The sequence below is a fragment of the Furipterus horrens genome, unplaced genomic scaffold, assembly GCF_987537825.1.
Source record: "Furipterus horrens unplaced genomic scaffold, mFurHor1.1.pri manual_scaffold_9, whole genome shotgun sequence".
Taxonomy (NCBI): domain Eukaryota; kingdom Metazoa; phylum Chordata; class Mammalia; order Chiroptera; family Furipteridae; genus Furipterus; species Furipterus horrens.
In genome coordinates, this window is record NW_028327179.1 from 72,499,375 (window position 1) to 72,518,344 (window position 18,970).

The window sequence follows — 18,970 nt, forward strand, 5'->3', positions numbered from 1 at the left end:
AGAAAAATATTCACTCAAAAAAGATCAGTAACCTACAAACTGACAAGTCTTATTCAAAAATCGTCAAACCAATTTAGAAGTATATGCAAACATTTTCTAATAATTAATTGCATGACAGGATGTAACATCAGGATATTTACCAAAGAACTCTACTAGCTCAACTTTTACCACTTCATGTTTTGTTTACTGATTTCCCAGAAAAATAAGCACAAAACTGAATAGACTAGAGTCTATGAAAAGGAACTACCAACCAAAATAAGCAACATCCTTCTCATCACTCACATACACGCACACAAAGGTTTTGCTATAAAACACCCTTTTTGTGTTTGAAAAAACACACTTTTTCCTTTTTATTTTAATATTTTACTTAAGTAGAATATTCACATAGGAAGTACACAAATAAGTGTGCTGTTTGAAGAATGATCACAAAGTGCTATACTTGTATAAGGAGCGCTTTTTGAGCTTCCCTCTCAATCTCTAGCGCCTCCCTTCTCCCCCCACAGGTATCAAAATTCTGATTTCCAGTATTAAGAGATGAGCTAGCCTGTTTATGTACTTTATACAAATGAGATCATAGTGCAGAAACACTTTTATATTTGGCTTGTTTCAGTCAACATAATGTTTACAAAATATATCTGTGTGGGCAGTAGTCACAATTCATATTTTTGTGTTGTTCTTTTTTAAGTTACTGTATGGTATTCTATGATGTGAATATACCACAATTTACTGACCTAATCTCTTATTGAAGGGCATTTGGGTCCTTCTATGAACATTCTAGTGCAAGTCCTTTGGTATACACATGTACACATTTCTGTTGAGTACATATACCAGAGCTGGAATGCTATGTCACAGGGTATGCATATGTTCTAAGTCAGTATATACTGCAAAGTGTTTTAAAAGTCACTACACCAATTTCCACTCCCACCAGAAGAACATGTGAGTTCCAACTGTTTCATATTGCCCCCAAAACATATTTTAAATGCAACCCCACGTTTATAAGGAAGTACAGGAAATCCCTAACAGTCAGGAAAAAAACAAGGAGTAAGCTGAAACCACCAATTAAGTGAAATTTGAACAGGAAGCCAGGACTGGTTTAAAGGCAAAGCTTATACAGAGAGTTATTTAGGATGTGTTGGGAAATGAAGACTAGGTCTTGGGACCCAGAAATTGGAGAAGCTGAACCAGAGAAACTCTGGGTAAATCTGTCTGTCTGCAAAGGGAAGCAACTAGGACATCTGTTTCTCACTACCTCTGTTCAGGTTGGAGGGATTTTCCCTATAATTGTAATTAAAGTCTAGCTTTTGTGGGTCTGGGGTTCAGATTTAAGAAATCACAAAGTCAATAAATTAACTGAAAAAAAACCAAATATATAAATAACAATCCTAATTAAACTGTTTTATTAATTTGCACAAAAGCAGTGAATGGATAAGATAGTTAATGAGAAATTCAGAAACATTGACTTAGAGATTAACTCTAAAAATAAGTATTAAGTAAAATGCAGTCTGAGCACAAAAATTCATGAATTCCCAGATGAGAGAAAAATAATACATTTATTATGCAAGTTAGTATCTTGCATAAAGCAGACCTGGATTATAATACTGATATAAATTATTTTATCTATATTTTTGGTAAAGCATTTAACATTTTTTGCTTCAGTTACCTTATCTGTGTTTCAAAGTCTATTTTCATAAGAGCTGTTACCTCACTTACATGAAAAGATGCATAAAAAGCTCTTATATTCTCAGCACCTACTTATTCCTCAATATTTATTAGCTGCTGTTATTATTATAATCAACACAATCATCACCAGTTAGAAAACGTGAATATTCAGTAAAGTGGTAATGTATTATAGCACACAAACAAATGTCACTAATCTCAATATAATTCTAGGTGATGTTACCTTAAATTACAAAGAGAAGTGGTAAGAGATGCAACCCCAAACTGCAAGATTCTTTTATTTCTGATCCTTAAAGAAGGTTATGTATAATTTGTATTGCACTCAGGTAGGTCAGTGGGCAATATATATAAGCAGTGACTTTCTCTTTAAGGAAGCACAAAATGTCAGGCAGATAGCAGGATAAGGCATATACAAACACTGCTACAGGTGTGAATTCTACAGAGCTATGCTGGGTTCAGTGGAGAAAACAAAGAAGATGAAAATTGGTACGTAACAAGAACAATAGCTACAACAAATGTTTGAGTTCATACCAAGTGGCAGGCACAGTCCCAACAATTTCCAAGTGTTCAGTGCTCATCCGTCTACACAGGTGTTGTGTTAGAGCTGAGGATTGTGATGATGAATAAGAAAACAGTTCTGTTCATCAGAAGTCGTGAGGGAGAGGACGCAAAATGTAGTGAAGAGTTAGACATGGGGTAAGTGTACACAGGAAAGGGAGCTGTTGAAATAATGAGCAAAGTTTTAGCATGTGGAAAAGGAAGAGGAGAGAAAGGTAAAGAAAAGAATCTAAGCTCTCTCTTTGATGGGTGGGATTGTGAGAAGAGGATAAATGCTGTGATGCCAGTCATTACTTCTGAAATGGATTCTCAGAGGGCCTAAATGGGCAGGGTGTTCTACCAAAGTGATGTAGAGCAAGATATCTAGATGAATGAGTTCAAGGCATAGTTCTATTAGTTACCATACAGACACATCTGTAATAACAGGGGCTAAAAAAAGCAGTGGCTTAGGCTTCAGCTTTCACTTCCATTCACATCCCACTCACCAGAACTTAGGTAGGTGGCCACAGTTACCTGCAGTGGAAGCTGGAGAAGGTGAATCTTTTTTTCTTCAGTATATATCTTTGATTATGTTGTTACAGTTGTCCCAATTTTTCCCCTTTGACCTCCTCTGCCTGATACCTCCCTTCCCTCCAGCAATCCCCACTTCCCCTTCATGCATAGAAGTTCTTTGGCTTCTCCCTTTCCTATACTATTCTTAACTTCCCCCTATTTTGTACCAACCAATTATGCTTCTTCATCCCTGCACCTTTTCTGCCATTCTTTCCCTTTCTCCTCCCCACTGATAACCCTCTAAATGATCTCCTTATCTATGGTTCTGTTCCTGTTCTAGTTGTTTCTTTAATTTTTGTTTTCTAGATTCATTTGTTGATAGGTGTGAGTTTGTTGTCATTTTAATGTTCATAGATTTGATCTTCTTTTTCTTAAATGTGTCTCTTTAACATTTCATATAATTAGGGCTTGGTGATGATAAATTCCTTCAGCTCTACTTTATCAGGGAAGCACTTTATCTGTCCTTCCATTCTAAATGATAGCTTTGCTGGATAGAGTAATCTTGGGTGTAGGCCCTTGCTTTTCATCACTTTGTATATTTCTTGCAAGGCCCTTCTTGCCTGCAGATACTTTTAAGATATCAGCCGCCAGTCTTATGGGAACTCCTTTGTAGATAACTAACTCTCTGCTTTTCTCTTGCTGCGTTTAAGATACTCTCTTTATCTTTAACCTTTGGCATTTTAATGATGATGTGTCTTGGTGTGGTCCTCTTTGAATCTAGCTTCTTTGGGACTCTCTGTGTTTCCTGAACTTGTATGTATATTTCATTCACCAAATTTGGGGAGTTTTCCTCTATTATCTTTTCAAATAAGCTTTCAATTTCTTGTTCTTCCTTTCCTTCTGGCATCCCTATGATTCAGGGATTGGTACAGTATGTTTAAAGTTGTACCATAGGTTCCTAAGCCGCTCCTTGTGCTTGTTTTTGTTTGTTTGTTTTTCAATTCTTGTTTCTTCTTTTTGTTCTGGAAAAACGTTTATTTCTGCCTTATGTTCCAAACCATTGATTTGAATCTCAGCTTCCTTCCCTTCACCATTGGTTTCATGTGGATTTTTCATCACTTCACTTAGTATAGTCTTCACTTCTTCCCTTATACGTCTGCTGTACTCAATCATTTCTGAGCATCATTATTACCAGTGTTTTGAACTCTGTGTCTGTTAGGTTGGCTTTCTCCTCCTCACTAAGTTCTCCCTCTGAGGCCTTGATCTGCTCCCTCTTTTAGGCCATACTTCTCTGTCTCCTCAACTTTACAGCCTCCTGTGTTTGCCTCTGTGTATTAGGTAGAGCTGCCACACCTGTTACACTGTAAGGGGCAGAGCCTTAGGTATGTGTCAGTGCTGGGTAACTGGTTTCACAGCCTCATGGAACTGTATGTCGGGGAAGGGTCAGATAGGCAACAATGCCACTTGCTCTATACTCGACTCTTTTCCAGGTATTTCACCTGCTTTCTGTATGTGTTGTCCTGGTGATGGTTCCCAGAGTAGGTGAGTTTGCATACGTTCTAGACCATGGGGCCCCCTAAACAGGCTCTCCGGAGAGACTGGCAGTTTCTTCTGCCGCCCCAACCCCCACTGGTTTTCACAACCAAAAGCAATGAGGCTTTATTTTCCCAGCGCTAGAACTTGAGCTGCATGGTCTGGTCTGGGACTGAGATCGCTCCCCAGGTGTCCCTCCCAGCTTTTATAATGTGTGACTGTTTGTTTCACCAGCAAGCCACCGCCAAACCGAATTCTCTCTGCCCTGGTTCCCCGACTCCCTGGCTCCACCTCTCCTACCCATGTGGATGAGTATTACTTCTTTATATCTTTGTTTGTTGGACTTCCATGCAGTTCGATTGTCTGGTAGTTCTTGGGTTTTTTTGTTTTGAGGTAGATGTAATCCTTCTTATGGTTGTGCGAGGAGATGAAGGTGCTTACCTCCATCTTGGCTGGAAGTAGAAGAAGGAAGGTAAATCTTTATTTTGGGTGTTTGGGGCCCCTCTGAACACTGAGGGATCAATTATTATAGAGGAAAGGTAGAAGAGATGTTGAGGGCCAATGAGCCATCTCTACCATGGTTTTTTAAGGAGAGCTGAGAAGTAAGGTACCAATGCCAAGGGGAATAAGTAGAAATCCCAAGTCCAAAGAGCTAGAGATAAAATCAAAGTCAAGGCAGAGGGCACAGAGTTCAAGATTGAACAGAGGGAGCAAAAGCAAAAGCAGTGTGCAGACACGCAGGAGATAAGGTCAAGTGCAGGTACTAGGAATAACCTTGGGTGTGGAAATACCCACTGTTTTGCAGGGCAGGGGAAATGAAGGCTGTGGAAATGGTAAATAAGGGCATAAACAAAAAGGTAAATTTGGGGGTGAGTATCAGAATGAAGGCAGCTGGAATCAGCTGTGAAGGACTGAGTGCTGAGGAGTTTGAATGCTTTTCTATTGGCATAGGGATATGTTCAGGTAGCAGTGTCAAAATCGGTTCAGTTCTGAAAACAAGTCGGTGCATTTGGAAGATATACTGGAAAGGAAGAGGGTAACAGGAAGGGAGCTATTAGAAAGAACTAGAGTAATAGTCCATTTATTCATTGAGTCAACAAACATTAGTACTGCTGGGTGAGAGACTCTGCTGGGCACTGCACATACAAAGATGGAAAAGTGATTTTGGGAAGGAGGCAGAAAATAAGAGAGGGATGCAAACAATTACAGTTTTAAAGTACAAACTCACTAACTGAAGTATGAAGAGGTGCCCTGGGAATATCTAACTCTTGGAAGCCAAGACTTAAGATGAGATGTTTTCCAGGCAGGGAAGGGTCAGAATGGGGGAGGAAGCCATTCGAGGTAACAGGAACAGCAGATACAAAGACAGGGAGAGAAGAGAAAGCACAGGCTGTCTGCACAGCAGCCAGTAGTGCATGATTAGAGCACAGAATGAATTAGGGAGGGATACAGGAAATATGCGTGAGGAGGTAGACTGAGGTTACATCAGGGAGGGACTTGACAGAGGTCTGGCACGTAGCCTGGAAGCGATAGAGCCATTAAGTAGGTAAATGATATGACCTTTGTTCCTATCAGCAAGGCCCCTCTGATGGCAGTGTGAAGGAGTGGGAGTAACTTGTGAAGAGACTCCGCTAGGTGCCTGCACAGCAGATGATCAGGGTGCTCTAAGGACAGTGACAATGCTCATGGGGCATGGAGGAGCCAACATATTCAAAATCCATTTATAAAGGAATAAAATGTAAGATTGTCTTGATCAGTTGCAATCATTAAGTTAGGAAGATGGAGAAGGAAACACAAAAGGCAGGTGATGTTTTTGGATAAAGAAAGAAAGTACAAGAAATGCAACAGACTGGTTAAGGAGCAGAAACATGGGAATCCAAGATTCACCCCCTTGCAGCTGATATGCTCATCAACAGGGTTACCATGTAATTTTCTAAACTGGGATACTTTTAAGAGTAAAAAGAAGGCACTGTTAATAATTACACTGGTACAACAGGTATAAGCAAGAACTGTACTAGCCAGACTGGGAAGTTTGGTTCTCTAATTATGAAGGAAATGCCCTGTAAACTGTGGCCATCTGGATGGATTCAGAAAATAATAAGTCGGTCAAGAGGTAAGATTTTGGAATCTCTAAAAGATTCTATTCTGCAAGTCAGTAAGATCACTCAAGGGAATACATATACTGAGAGGAGAAAAGGGTCAAAATCCAGATCAATGGAAAGTGTTGGTGGAAAACACTGGAAAGTCCAAGTCTCGGGTGAGTGGTGGAGCATGTTTGTTAGAAGTTTATGTCAGAATAATTTAGTTAGCTAAGTTTATGTTAGAATCCTTTGAGATTTTGTCAGTTAATCACTGCTGCTCAAATTAATCAAGAATGCCATACTCTGCACTGAACACTGAGGAATGTGTGTTAAAAAAAAAAAAAGTCTTCACTTTGTTTACACTGAGTTAAGTCAGTCTGGTCTTTCAAAGATCATTTTATAAAAATTGAGAAAAATATAAATAATCATGGAAAATCAAAAGCACAAGAACAGATTCCAAAGAAGAGATTTATATCTATCATGGTTAACCTCTAGTCCCAAAGACATGGTTCAAGGTCATAGGTATCCTGTCTTTCTCCTCTCAGTCAGTTATCCAACTCTGTGGGACTCCTGGTCATCTTTGTCTCTTTTCAGCCATGACCTATGAGGAGGGAAATCTAAATCTCAGGGCCCTAAGTGGGCCTGTGCACTTGAGACACACACTTCATCCAGACTACTCAGTTGGGGGAGATGCTACAGTGTGAACAGAAATGGCTGACACTCACCAGACTAAAAGCCAGCAATCCATCAGGCAGACCAAAATCCTAACACAATGCAAGAATGGCCTGAAGACAGTGACAAGAGGGCAACCATCTGACCAGGGGACAGTGGGGCTGCCCAGATGACTTCTAGGATGCTGGAAATGAATCTCTGGGAGACAGTTAAAAAGTCAGATGTGGAGATTAAGGGTTGGGACTAGTTATTGCAGAAGCCACAGTTAAAGCTAAAAGATTGGGTAATTTTTAAAAAGTAGGACTAGCCAACTGGGAATGGAGTTTGGAAACTGCTTATGATTAAACAAAAGAGAAAATCCAGAAAAACAAAGAGAAAGCCTGGTCATCAAAATTGGAGGGGAAGCAAGGAATGAAACAGTGTTGGGGGAGGAGTTTGCATTAAACAGTCAACCCAGTGAGACTGCATAAGATAATGCATGAGTGGTAAGAAGCCCCTGGCTTTGGCAAAACATTAACTAGAATTCTAATCTCCTCCTGCAATCAGAAGGACATACAGTCCCAAATATAAAGAAACTCTGTATGAGAGCTTCAACAGCAAAGATGATCAAATCCATACAATCTCCCAAATACGTTTCTGTGGCAGGAGCCTGACATGTTACAGTTCTCACGACAGAACAAGGTTTCGCTAAGACACTCTTCTATCTAGTCACATTAAGTGATGAAAACAAAAGTTTGTCCTCATTGATTAGTTCAGCTCTGGAGTCACAGGCTAGTTTTAGAGAGAGGTACTCCTGTTACCAAACACTAAATAATAATTTGCATAAAGTACTTAACCATTGGGAAGAAGACCAAAGACAAAAATAAAAAAAATACTGATTTGGGACTCTGATCTTCTATGAATTGACCTTGGGGAATTAGTTATGCTAATTTCCAAGACTTAATTTTTCATCTGTAAAACGAGGGGTTTAGACTGGCTAAGCTATGTCTCTTTGAACTCTGAAATCCCACAATTCTTTATTGAAAAATATGCGAAAACTGAGGTCATCTTGTGTGGACAGTACTACTACCTTATGTAGACTGGACACAAAAATATTACCATAGAGAGAAAAAACATTAGCTTTTTAGGTCTACTTGTGGTCAGGGCAAAACCTTTTTATTCACATGATTACATCAGAATTATTTTTTTAATTTTTCAGAAAATTATTCTTCACAACTTAGTTGTAAACGGAGAGTTCTCTGGAGAACTCTCTCAGCCAGAATATAAACTTTGTATTAGGCAAATTATACAAAAATATTTTCTAATACCTTTGACTAGGAAGGAAGGCAGCATGGTATAGTGTGAAGAGTAATTAAATCAGGCAATCTGGGATTCATTCCCCACTTCTATCTATTAATCCCTTCAGTGTTTAAATGTCCCTATATTCAAAATAATCATAAAATGAAGAAGTTAGTCTAAAAGATTAAGTATCCACCCTAGGGCTAAAAAATCTATTATTTTACTTAGACATGTATGACTATTGTCAGTCATGCTCACTTTTTTAAATCTTTCTTTTCTTATTCAAAATTCATCTTATGCTTCTTCAAGTAAGAGAATACAGAGAGAGACACATTCCACATGAGAAACAGGTCACAGTTCCTTTTACTCAACAAGGATTGAGCACCCATTTTCCAGGGGCATGGGCACCCACGATTATACCATCATTGACTATCAAAAGCACCAAGAATAATAAGGAGTCATAGTTAAAAAGCTGAGCTACAACACAAGGCCCTACACTGCAGGGTGACTTACGCCAGGGAGCAGGTTTCTCTGCTGGTCTAGCGTAAGGGGTTTGTTAGCTGAATATTCTAGCTCAGTCATGCTCAGGTTTTGTTTTGCTCTTTTATTTCTTTTTGCCTTCAGGTTGAGTGCATGTACATCCATTCCTATCAGTAACATATTGCATTATACTCACAGATTTTCTTTACGGGGTTAAGACAGGTTGCAAACTACCCCTTCCATGCCCAATTCCACCATTAACTGAGATTCACTGTCTTAGATTAACTGTATTTTCAACTTCAAACTTTTCATATTTCCCATCTTTGTCTCCTAAAACCTTTTTTGTCAAATGTTATTAAATCCCATGCAAATCAATACATATTGTGTATATATATTAAGTTCACAAATTTTTGTAACTTTATTCTTTGTTAAAGAATAAAATGGAAAAAACTGCTAACAAAGAATAGCTCACTGAATTGCACCCTTTTCTCACTTAAAAATAAATAAATAAAGACAACCAAAGTCCAAAATGAACAGCTTCTTTTCTAGGTCACAATAACAGAAATTTACCCAACCAGAAGCTCAAAATACACATTTTTAGGTATTTCCAGATGTCTCCAACTGAATGAACATATCATACCACTTAAATTCAACATGTCTAAACCCACATTCTATTATCTGGATCACAATGATACCTCCTCTCTTTCTGGGAACATCACTATTATCCTTCTATTCAGCTCCCTCATTTCCCATATCTAATCAATCTCCAACACTTTGACATTTCTAGTCTGAAATATCTCTTATTTCTACCACTCCCATTATCTTTAACCTAGTCTCTCTCCCTTGACACCCACTTTTTCATAATCCCAAATTTTCTGGATGTTTTTGCCAAATTAATCAATTCAAACTAAAGTGCTGATTATTTTGCTCCTTTATGCAAAACTTTTCAATGGTTTGCTTTCACTAGTAATTAAAGTCCAGACTCCTTATTATGTCACTGAAAGCCCATGACATCCTATGAGACTTCCAGTCTAGTCTTAATTTCTTCTCATTAGCTCAGATGGAGCTGTTACCTAGCTGTCCTTCCCTTTTTCTGTTCCTATTTCTTCCTCCATATGAACAACTCTTTTCCTTGCGAAGGGTGGCAGATCTAGCCCATTCTGCAAGGCTCCAAATGATATCTAGCTCCTCTAGAATGAGTCATTTCTGAGCCCAACATGCCTGCAACTCTGCTCTCTGAAATAAGGGCATTCTTTTCCTTTTTCCACAAAAATAAAAATGTGCATTTTTGTACTATTCCAACTATACACTTTTTAAAATATAATTTTTAATTGTAGTTGACATTCTATTACCTTGTTTTAATGTTTTTGTATTTCTTTTATCCTACAGTTGTCTTGTACCCCACACTCTTGCCACTGGACTAAGAGTTACCTAATGATATAAATGATCCCTGCAAATGACCACATAAACAGTGTCATGCACTTAGAAGGTTTCTAATAGCTTATTACTGTTAGAACATATTATTTGTCACTTAAATAGAAAAAGAAGCACAAATGGATGTCCCACTATATCATTTCCTTAATAACCAGAATCTTTTTCAACTCTAAATTATGAGTAAACCCAGAGCCCCTTCTCTTAGCAGGACAACACAGGTAGGGCGTAATGAGGCTGTTCATATTACAGGGCATCTATTTGAGTCCTGGTCCTCCCTCTAACAAGTATTATGAGCTTGGTACTGAATCAAACAACCCAGTAGACTAAATCAACACCAAAAATTTTCCCCCTAATTTTAAATGAGATATGTCTAAAATACTCCCACATTTCTTGTTAACAAACTCCAAATATTTTTTTATGAAAAGTCTCATGTACTCTTGGCCATAAATATTCGCTGGACAGAAAAGAAATCAGTTCATATTGGTAACTAGCTTATCATCTCCTGCAATAGTATCATTCAGTCTCCTATTATTCAGCTGACATACACTCAGTCAACAGCAGACAACTTTGCCACTCATCAAATTACAGCTGCATAATGAGGTCAGCTGCCCCAGACACACCTTAAAACCCTTTGAAGCAGCAATATGGGCAGCAGTCCATCCTTCTCTGTCAGCATGGTTAATGAGGTCTACAGGAACAACAGGTTTGGCTGTGCCTTCAGGCCTCTCTTCTCCTTGACCCAAGTCAAAAATACCCAACCTGGTCTCTTCCTCATGCAAGGAATTTCCACAAGTTTGTGCTATATGGTACATAAGAAGCTTGAGGCTGTCCACGTTACCAGTGTCCACAGCTGTGTGAACTGGTGTCCAGCCATCCTGAAAATAAAATAACCAGGGAAAATGGTTGATTACAATATTAATATTGAGAAGAGTGTTACTTAAAGTTCACCTCTAAATGTTTCTGAGCATGGACCATTGAGCTGGGAAAGGCAGGCATTCCGATCCTGAATATCACTGATGAGTTAAGTTCTCTGATCTCTGTCAATTAGGTATTGCCATTGCTATGACTTGTGTTTGCTATTTTGTAAGAGTTTCCACTTAAAGTTAACCATTTGGAGTAAGTAGATACTGCCCAGGCCAGTAATTAAGCATTATCTATGAAGAACCAAAATCTCAATTTAATACTACAAAAGAGAGTGAACTTTAGCATGAAGAGATTGTTTAAAATTTACATCTAGCTACAGTGTTATTAGTAATGTACTATATAAATTCTACTATAAACCAATTTTATTTATAGGGCAGAGTCCTAATCCTAGTGATCTTAAAATTTTTGTCAATGATTGCAGAGGATTGCAGATAACAGGGAAAAGGCAGGCAAACAGGAAAAACAAAGCCAAATTACTTCATGGTATGGACATGGGTCTCTATTGAGTGTTCTGTGATCTCCGTGGGTCATCAATATATGCAAGCTTAGAAAATGTTTCAACTAAAATGATTGTGCCCATTTTCTAGAATGTTACTTTGAAGCCTCAGTCTTCCACTTAGCTGGTTTCTAGAGTAGACTCAACTCTTTTCTAAGGCAATGATTCACAGGTATGGTCCCAAGACCAGCAGCATCAGCATCACCTGGAAACTTGTTAGAAATGCAAATTACTGAGGATCACTCAAATCCTACAGAATCAGAAAATACTCAGGTGTGGCCCGAAATTTGTGATTTGACAAGTCCTCCAGGTTATCTGGAGGCACTAAAGTTTGACAAGCACTATTCTAGGGGAAATCTTTGTCCCCGTGTATTCTTGTATTTTTTATATAGAGATGGGTCTGCCTCCTACTCAGGTATTTGTCTTCATTATATTTTTAAGACTTTCATAAAATAACTGAGTTTTATTTTGGTACTTTGTGTTTTGGCTTTATTTATTTTCCTTTTGGCATGTTTTTATTATGTGGTGTTCTTACCAGTAGGCAGTCTGTCCAGGACCTGGGCAACCTCCCCCATTGGCCAAGATGGCACCAAAAAGATAGCAGGATAATTGGATAGGAAAAAGCACCCCCTTCCAGTACCAGGTTGAGGATGGGACCAAAGGAAAGCAGGCAAATGCACCCTAGAAGTCAAAATGGGGCAGGGGTAGGTTCTGGACCAAAGAGGTCTGTCTGTCCAGACTGGGAAAAGAAGGGGTTGGTTGGGAGGTGGACCCACCTAAAGCATGCAAGTCTGGGAAGTTGATTGGTTATTTTGAGAAAGCACCTGGGCCATCTTACACCCAACCTAATATAATCCCAGGGGAACAGAGAAAGCAGGCTGGCTCTCTGTGGCTCGTGGCTGTCTGGTTCATGACCTTCCCTGCCATGGTGCACTGGACTGTTTTCTCCTTAGCAATCATGTGGCCAATGATCTCCAGGAGGGAGTCTCTCTCAATCTCTTGCCCACCTGGTAATGCATTCATTGGTGCATTCATGAGCTGGCCTCAGGAGCATGTGTCCTTGCAGCCCTAGCAGCTGCATGGCCTATGGCCACATGGGCTCCACGTGCAGGCTCCAAGAGGGAGCCTGAAATGGACAGCAGTGGGGAACAAGCTAAACTACCTGGATGACCACTTAGCAGCCTCCAGCGAGCTCCAACCAACTGTACTTTATTTTTTTAAATATGTTTTATTGATTATGCTGTTACAGTATCCCAATTTCCTTTCCCTCTGCTCCCCTCTACCCAGTGGCCCCCCTCCTTCCAGTTGTCCCCTCCTTTTAGTCCATGTCCATTGATTGTGTATATAGTTCTTCTCAGCCTCTTCCTGTCTATTCCATTCCCTCCTACTATGCTTCTTAATTCCTGTACCATCTCCCTCCCTCTCCCCCTTCCCCCTCCCTGCTGGCCTCCCCCCAGTATGTTCCCCATACCTATAGTTTTTTCCACTCTCGTTGCTATTTAGTTTGCCTTTGTTTCAATTCCCTAGCTTCTGTTGTTGGTTCTTGTGATGCAGTTTTCATTTTAATATTCATAGTTTTGATCCTCCTTCTTCTAAACAAGTCCCTTTAACATCTCATATAATAGTGGTTTGTATCTAATGAACTCCTTCAGTTTTATTTTGTTCTGGAAGCACTTTCTCTGCCCTTCTATTCTGAATGACAGCTTCATTGGATAGAGTATATGTGGCTGTATGTTTTTGATTTTCATTACTTTGAATATTTCTTGCCAGTCCCTTCTTGCCTGCAAGGTCTCCCTTGAGAAATCAGCTGATAATCTAATTGGGACCCCTTTGTACATGATTCTTCTCTCTTGCTGCTTTTAAGATTCTCTTTTTATCTTTAATTTTTGACAATTTGATTATAATGTGCCTTGGAGTGGGTTCTCCCTGGGTCCAGTTTTTCTGGAATTCTCTGTGCTTCCTGGACCTGTAAGTCTATTTCCTTCCCCAAGTTCGGGAAGTTCTGCTTCATTATATTTTCACTTAATTTTTCAATTTCTAGTTCTTCTTCTTTGCCCTCTGGCAATCCTATAATCTGAATGTTCGATCTCTTATTGCTGTCCCAGAGGTTTCTGATCCTCTACTCACTTTCCTTACTTTTTGTTTCCTCTGTCTGCACTGGTTGACTGTTCCTTCCCTATGTTCCAGTTTGTTGATTTGATCTCTGGATTTTATTTCCTCATCACTTGTCTCGTACGTGTTTTTGTTAGTTTCAGTATGAGTGGCTTTCTTTCCTTCCCTGTCCTGTTCTAAATCTTTTGTAAATTCTGTAAGCCACCTTATAACAATAGCTCTGAACTGAGCCTCTGAAAGGTTTCTTATTTGTTCATCTGTCACGTTCTTCATCTGCTGCCTGGTGAGCTGTGTCAGCAGGATTTCAATCGTTGTCTCCTTCATTTTGACAGATTTGTGTTTTGCTTTGCTTCCTGGGCAGGCTATGGGGGGCCGAGCCCTGTCTACTCCTTGCTACCCTGCAACCTATGGCTATTCCGACCTTTTTCGCCACGCTGTGGCGCCTTGTGTGGGGGCGGGGGTCCAAGATAGATTCCTGTTGTTATTCTCCACTGAGAGACCAGGATCCATCCTCCTGCCCTCTGGGCCTCACCATCCAATGCAATGGTGGGCGGGGGGGCGGGGGGGGGCTGCCTTTCCCCGCATTGGGGTCACAAGCTGCCAGGGCTCGACTGCAGCCGAGATTGCTCCCCCTGCCACTCTCCCCACTGCTACGGCAAACAGAACGGCCCGACCTTTCCATTCCGGTTCCTATTTCGCCCCTCCTACCAGTCCAGGCGAGCACCGCTGGTTTATTACTTCATATGTTGGGCTTCCATGTAGTTTTATTTTCTGGAATTTCTGGTTATCTTTTGTTTTGAGGTAGTTGTATTCCTTTCTAGTTGTAAAGGGAGACCAAGCATGTCTGTCTAAGCTTCCATCTTGGCTGGAAGTCTCCGACTGTACCTTAAAATGTACTTTTGTCTTGGTTTTGCAGATGAGATGAGTTTTGAGACAGAAGTCTGTCATTCTCATGGATCATGCAGCACCTGAATTAAACCTCTTTTCTTTTATACCAGCATCTGCTTCACGAGAGTTTGTCTTCTGTGACTGACTACAGGCAGCTGAACCTCCTTTTTTTGTTCGGTAATAGTATTCCATATTGCTATACTAGATATTTTTTAGTGTGTTTCAGCACACTTTTAAAAATATAAGGTAAAAGGGAGAAAACTAGACAATAAATGGTACAATCTACATTTCGACTGAGTGATCTGATCATTTGCTAATGCTGTCCCTTGATAATGTGCTTTTTTGGTCTGGTTCTATACCACCTACCAATGAAGTCAACTTGGCTGTGACAAGACCATGAGCAGTAACTGGGATACCATAGAGTCCCTGGATGGGTTCTGGCAGGCTCCAGACAGGCAAAGCATTTCATGGCTTGTTCTTTGTTGGGCTCTGGACACCTGATCTTGGGTATCAGTCTTATGCAGGCAATGGAGTATAAATGCTCTTAACCATCCCTAATTTACATTACAAAGGCCGTAAAGCCTTTCCTGTAAAACTTTTAATCTTCCATTCTCCTTTGATTTCTTATTAAAAGTCACAAGAGATAATTATTCCCTTAAAATCCTCTACCAATTATACTGTTTATCTCTGTACTTTAAACAACTTACTTGACAGCATGAATTTCTGTGTTCTCCAACTTATGTGGATGTGACAAAGTTTTATGTGGCACTATTTATTTTTCCTCAGCTTGGTAATGTAAAATTCATTCAGTTTTCACATTAAGGTAGAATTTCACAATTTCATAATGAAATCTCTGTATGTAACATCACAGATTTCTTAGTTAAAATATATAAAATAGCATTAATTAAAATAACACAGGATTATTTTCTCAGATTTTCAAAAAACAGATCGGAAGATTTTTTTTAAGCTTTAATTTAATAATAGCATTCAATAGAAAATGTTTATACCCAACTTTATACCTTTAATTGTTGGTTCTTTTGGGAAATTGCTTAAGAAAGCCCAGGGTCAAAGAGTGACCTATAAAACAGATAATGCACCTTTTTATCCTAAAAAGTTTTAAGGATGTTTTCTGTGAAATGGATGCCCAGTACAGTTAATTCTCTATTAACAGAAGAAATCTAAGGTGCAGATAACCTTTGGAAATTAAAATGTCTGCACTTGTCTTTCATCAGGAATATGTTGGAGGGTGGTATTTCTATGTAACATTATGAGAAGCTGCAATAACAAAAAGAAAATAATGCCTGAGCCCAATGATGGAAGTTCCTTCACTCCTCCATCCCTTAGAGGAACTCTGTCAGAGAAATGCCTGTCAGTGTACACAGGGCTGATTTCTCAGTCTTCAAGTATATCACAATAGCTTGATGAAGACAAATTTCTGAGGGTTAATTGGGAAGTTTTATTTCAAATGCATTTCCATGTGGCTAAGCCAAAACTACTATCCAAGGACTGTCAGCTTCTAAATCTCTGTGCGGTATCAGAACTGTGCAGGATGAAGTCAACAGTTGCATCAATGTCTTAGGTTTTATAGTGCATTTCCACATAGTGATTCAAGTTCTGAGGCAAATTAGACTGACCCTGAACTCTGTGAGGGACTGCACAATCTTAGTGATAACAAACATCATTCTAGCAGAAAGAGTTAACATAAATAACCCTCCTCCAGTGCAGGGCAAAGCTCTTCACAAAACTCCCTTTTGTTTACATGTTACAACTCAGTACTACTATTGATGATGATCATGGTGATGATGATGGTAATGGTAATGATGATGGTGGTGATGATGATGATGACCAAGATGACAGCTAACATTTGTCAAGTGCTTACAAGTCCTAGGCCTTATATAGACAGGCTCATTTCCATACCCCTAATAATGGTGACCACTATTAGCCTCAGTTTATAGAGGGATCAATCATGGAAAAGAGAAGTAAGATCACTTGCCCAAAGTCACACTACATTGTGGAGACAAGGTTCAAGTCACAAGGTCTGATTTCAGACCCTGACTTCTCAGTCATTACAAAACACCTTCTCTTTTTACCATCATTGCCACAACTGCCAAAGTTTATACTTCTTCCATAGTACTTTATAAAATATATAATGCACCTTGAAAATACATCCAGAATTGGACCATTCCGCACTCTACCCTTCAATCTTAATTCAAACCATTATTTCCTCCCTCAATTAAAACAAAAGATTCTTAACAGGCCTCCTTTTCAACTGTTCTGCACCTTGCCACTTATACCTGCAGTCAGTGATTCTTAGAAAATAAGTTAGTTTATATCCATGTTCTGTTCAAAACATCCATTCTTGCCCCACGTCCTCATCATGCCCACATCTCCCTGAGGTGCAGTGAGGATGCCACCTCTCTCCCGCCTGATGCCTCTGCACTTGCTGTTTGCTGCTCAGGCCTGGCACACAGCTCTCCTTGCCTCTGTGTGGCCCATGCCCTCACTTCCTTTCGGTCTTGGCTCAATTGTCACATTTTCACTGAAGACTTTTCTGACCAGTTCTTATAAGAGTTTCCTAAACATCTAACTATTGTCTATTCACTTATTTATTTATTGTTGCCTCCTCTCAGTAATTGAATATAAAATCAATGAGGGCAGGGGCTACTTTGATTGCTACTGTTTCTTTCATCCCTAGGACAGCTGGTATTAAGCAAAACATTTGTTGAATGACTAAAAACTTATAACTAACTCCATTATCTCACCTAATTCTGAAAAAAAGTCAGGAGACACAGGTATTCATTTTAAATAAACTGAGGATCAGAGGTAAAGGTCTGGTTAGACTAACAGACAAGGATTTTAGTTAGTAGAGACTCAGGAACAAGACACTGTCCTTATCCAATATCCTGAAAGCAGAACAAAGCAAAGCAACCTTTATTTTAATGTATTTTATTTTTCTAGCTGTACAATTTGTAGACACATTGCAAATTATAGAAAAACAAAACAAAACTAATACTCACTCTAGTTTTTACACATTGGTCACTTCCAGCTTCCAACAAGAGTTTAATACATTCTTTATTTCCATTTTTACAAGCCAGGTATAGAGGTGTCTGTCCTCCGTCAGCAGCATGATTAACATCAGCATCATATGCAATTAAGAATTCTACACACCTAAACATAAGATTATGATTAATTCAGAGAAACTGGGATTGATTTCTGAAGTGCCACCTGACCAAGATATTAAATATTGATGATAATTATGAATTCTGCATCTTTATATACATCAAATATATTGTAAATTATTGTGGGTCTTATTATATGGGAACTGTTTTGCAACAAGGCTAGAAGATGTATTTTAATAACAAACTTAATTACTCCCATGAAAAATTTAAATAGCAACCTTAAGTGCTGAAAATTTGTTTATGACACTTCTTTGTAACCACCTTATAAAAATGGAGTCCTTGGAATATGTTTAACTTATTGGAATGAATGATTTAACTGTGCTTGACATATATATTATTAGTGGTTCAAAATAGTTTCAATGTTGAAAAAAGTCGGGCTGCTGACTCATTCTGAGATTTTTCACTTGAGAAAATAATCATAAATAGCACAGAGAGCAGGATGCCATTTGCCTCCACTAAAAAAAGCAGCAAGAGAGCGAAAAAAGTTGCCTGGGGGGAAAAAAGACAGCAGAGGCTGTCTGGTCTCCTGAAGGGGTATAGTTTACAGAGAAAAAAGACACAGCTAAGCAGGAAATCATTGCCCTGAGAATCAAGACAGTAAGAAATGAAGTAAATTCAAGATGTAGTTTCACTTACTAATGAGCTAAATACTAAAATCTTGAGTTTATAAAATCAGAGAAAATAAACTTATAAAAGAGAACTAAATCATAATCAAATTAAGAAGCAATTCACATCATCTTTTTTCTTTTTCTTTTTCTTTTTACTTAGGGTGCATGTTTTCTTATGAATTCCCTTAACATTTGTTTATATATACATCTGAAAAAATAAGTTACATATTGGTATGTGTGTATATATCACACAGATTAAATTAATCAACCCCCAGCATTCTTCCTTTTTGTAAAGATATCCACGCCTCTATTCTGTCCGAGCAAGTGACCCTACAGATTGCCTGGTGATAGTAAAGGTAAAAGTACAGCTCAGAAGAAATCCTCTTGGAGAACTCAAGACATGCAAAAAGTAAGAGCAAAATCTATGGTCTTCAATAATACCTCAGGGTGATGACATGCAGAAAAAAATAATGTATACTTTAAGGATGCATTTTGAATTTTGAAATTTTTCCATTTATAATTTAAATTGAATTTATTGGGGTTACACTGGTTAATAAA

At 38.9% G+C, this 18,970-nt stretch overlaps 1 protein-coding gene across 1 annotated transcript in view; it reads right to left on the bottom strand.

Annotated features, from left to right (window-relative positions):
- Positions 1 to 18,970, bottom strand: part of CTTNBP2 (cortactin binding protein 2) — a 206,203-nt gene that overhangs the window by 71,027 nt on the left and 116,206 nt on the right. Inside the window, 2 exon segments of the mRNA XM_090287406.1 lie at positions 10,826 to 11,080; positions 17,643 to 17,793. Coding sequence (XP_090143532.1) covers positions 10,826 to 11,080; positions 17,643 to 17,793 — 406 coding nt within the window.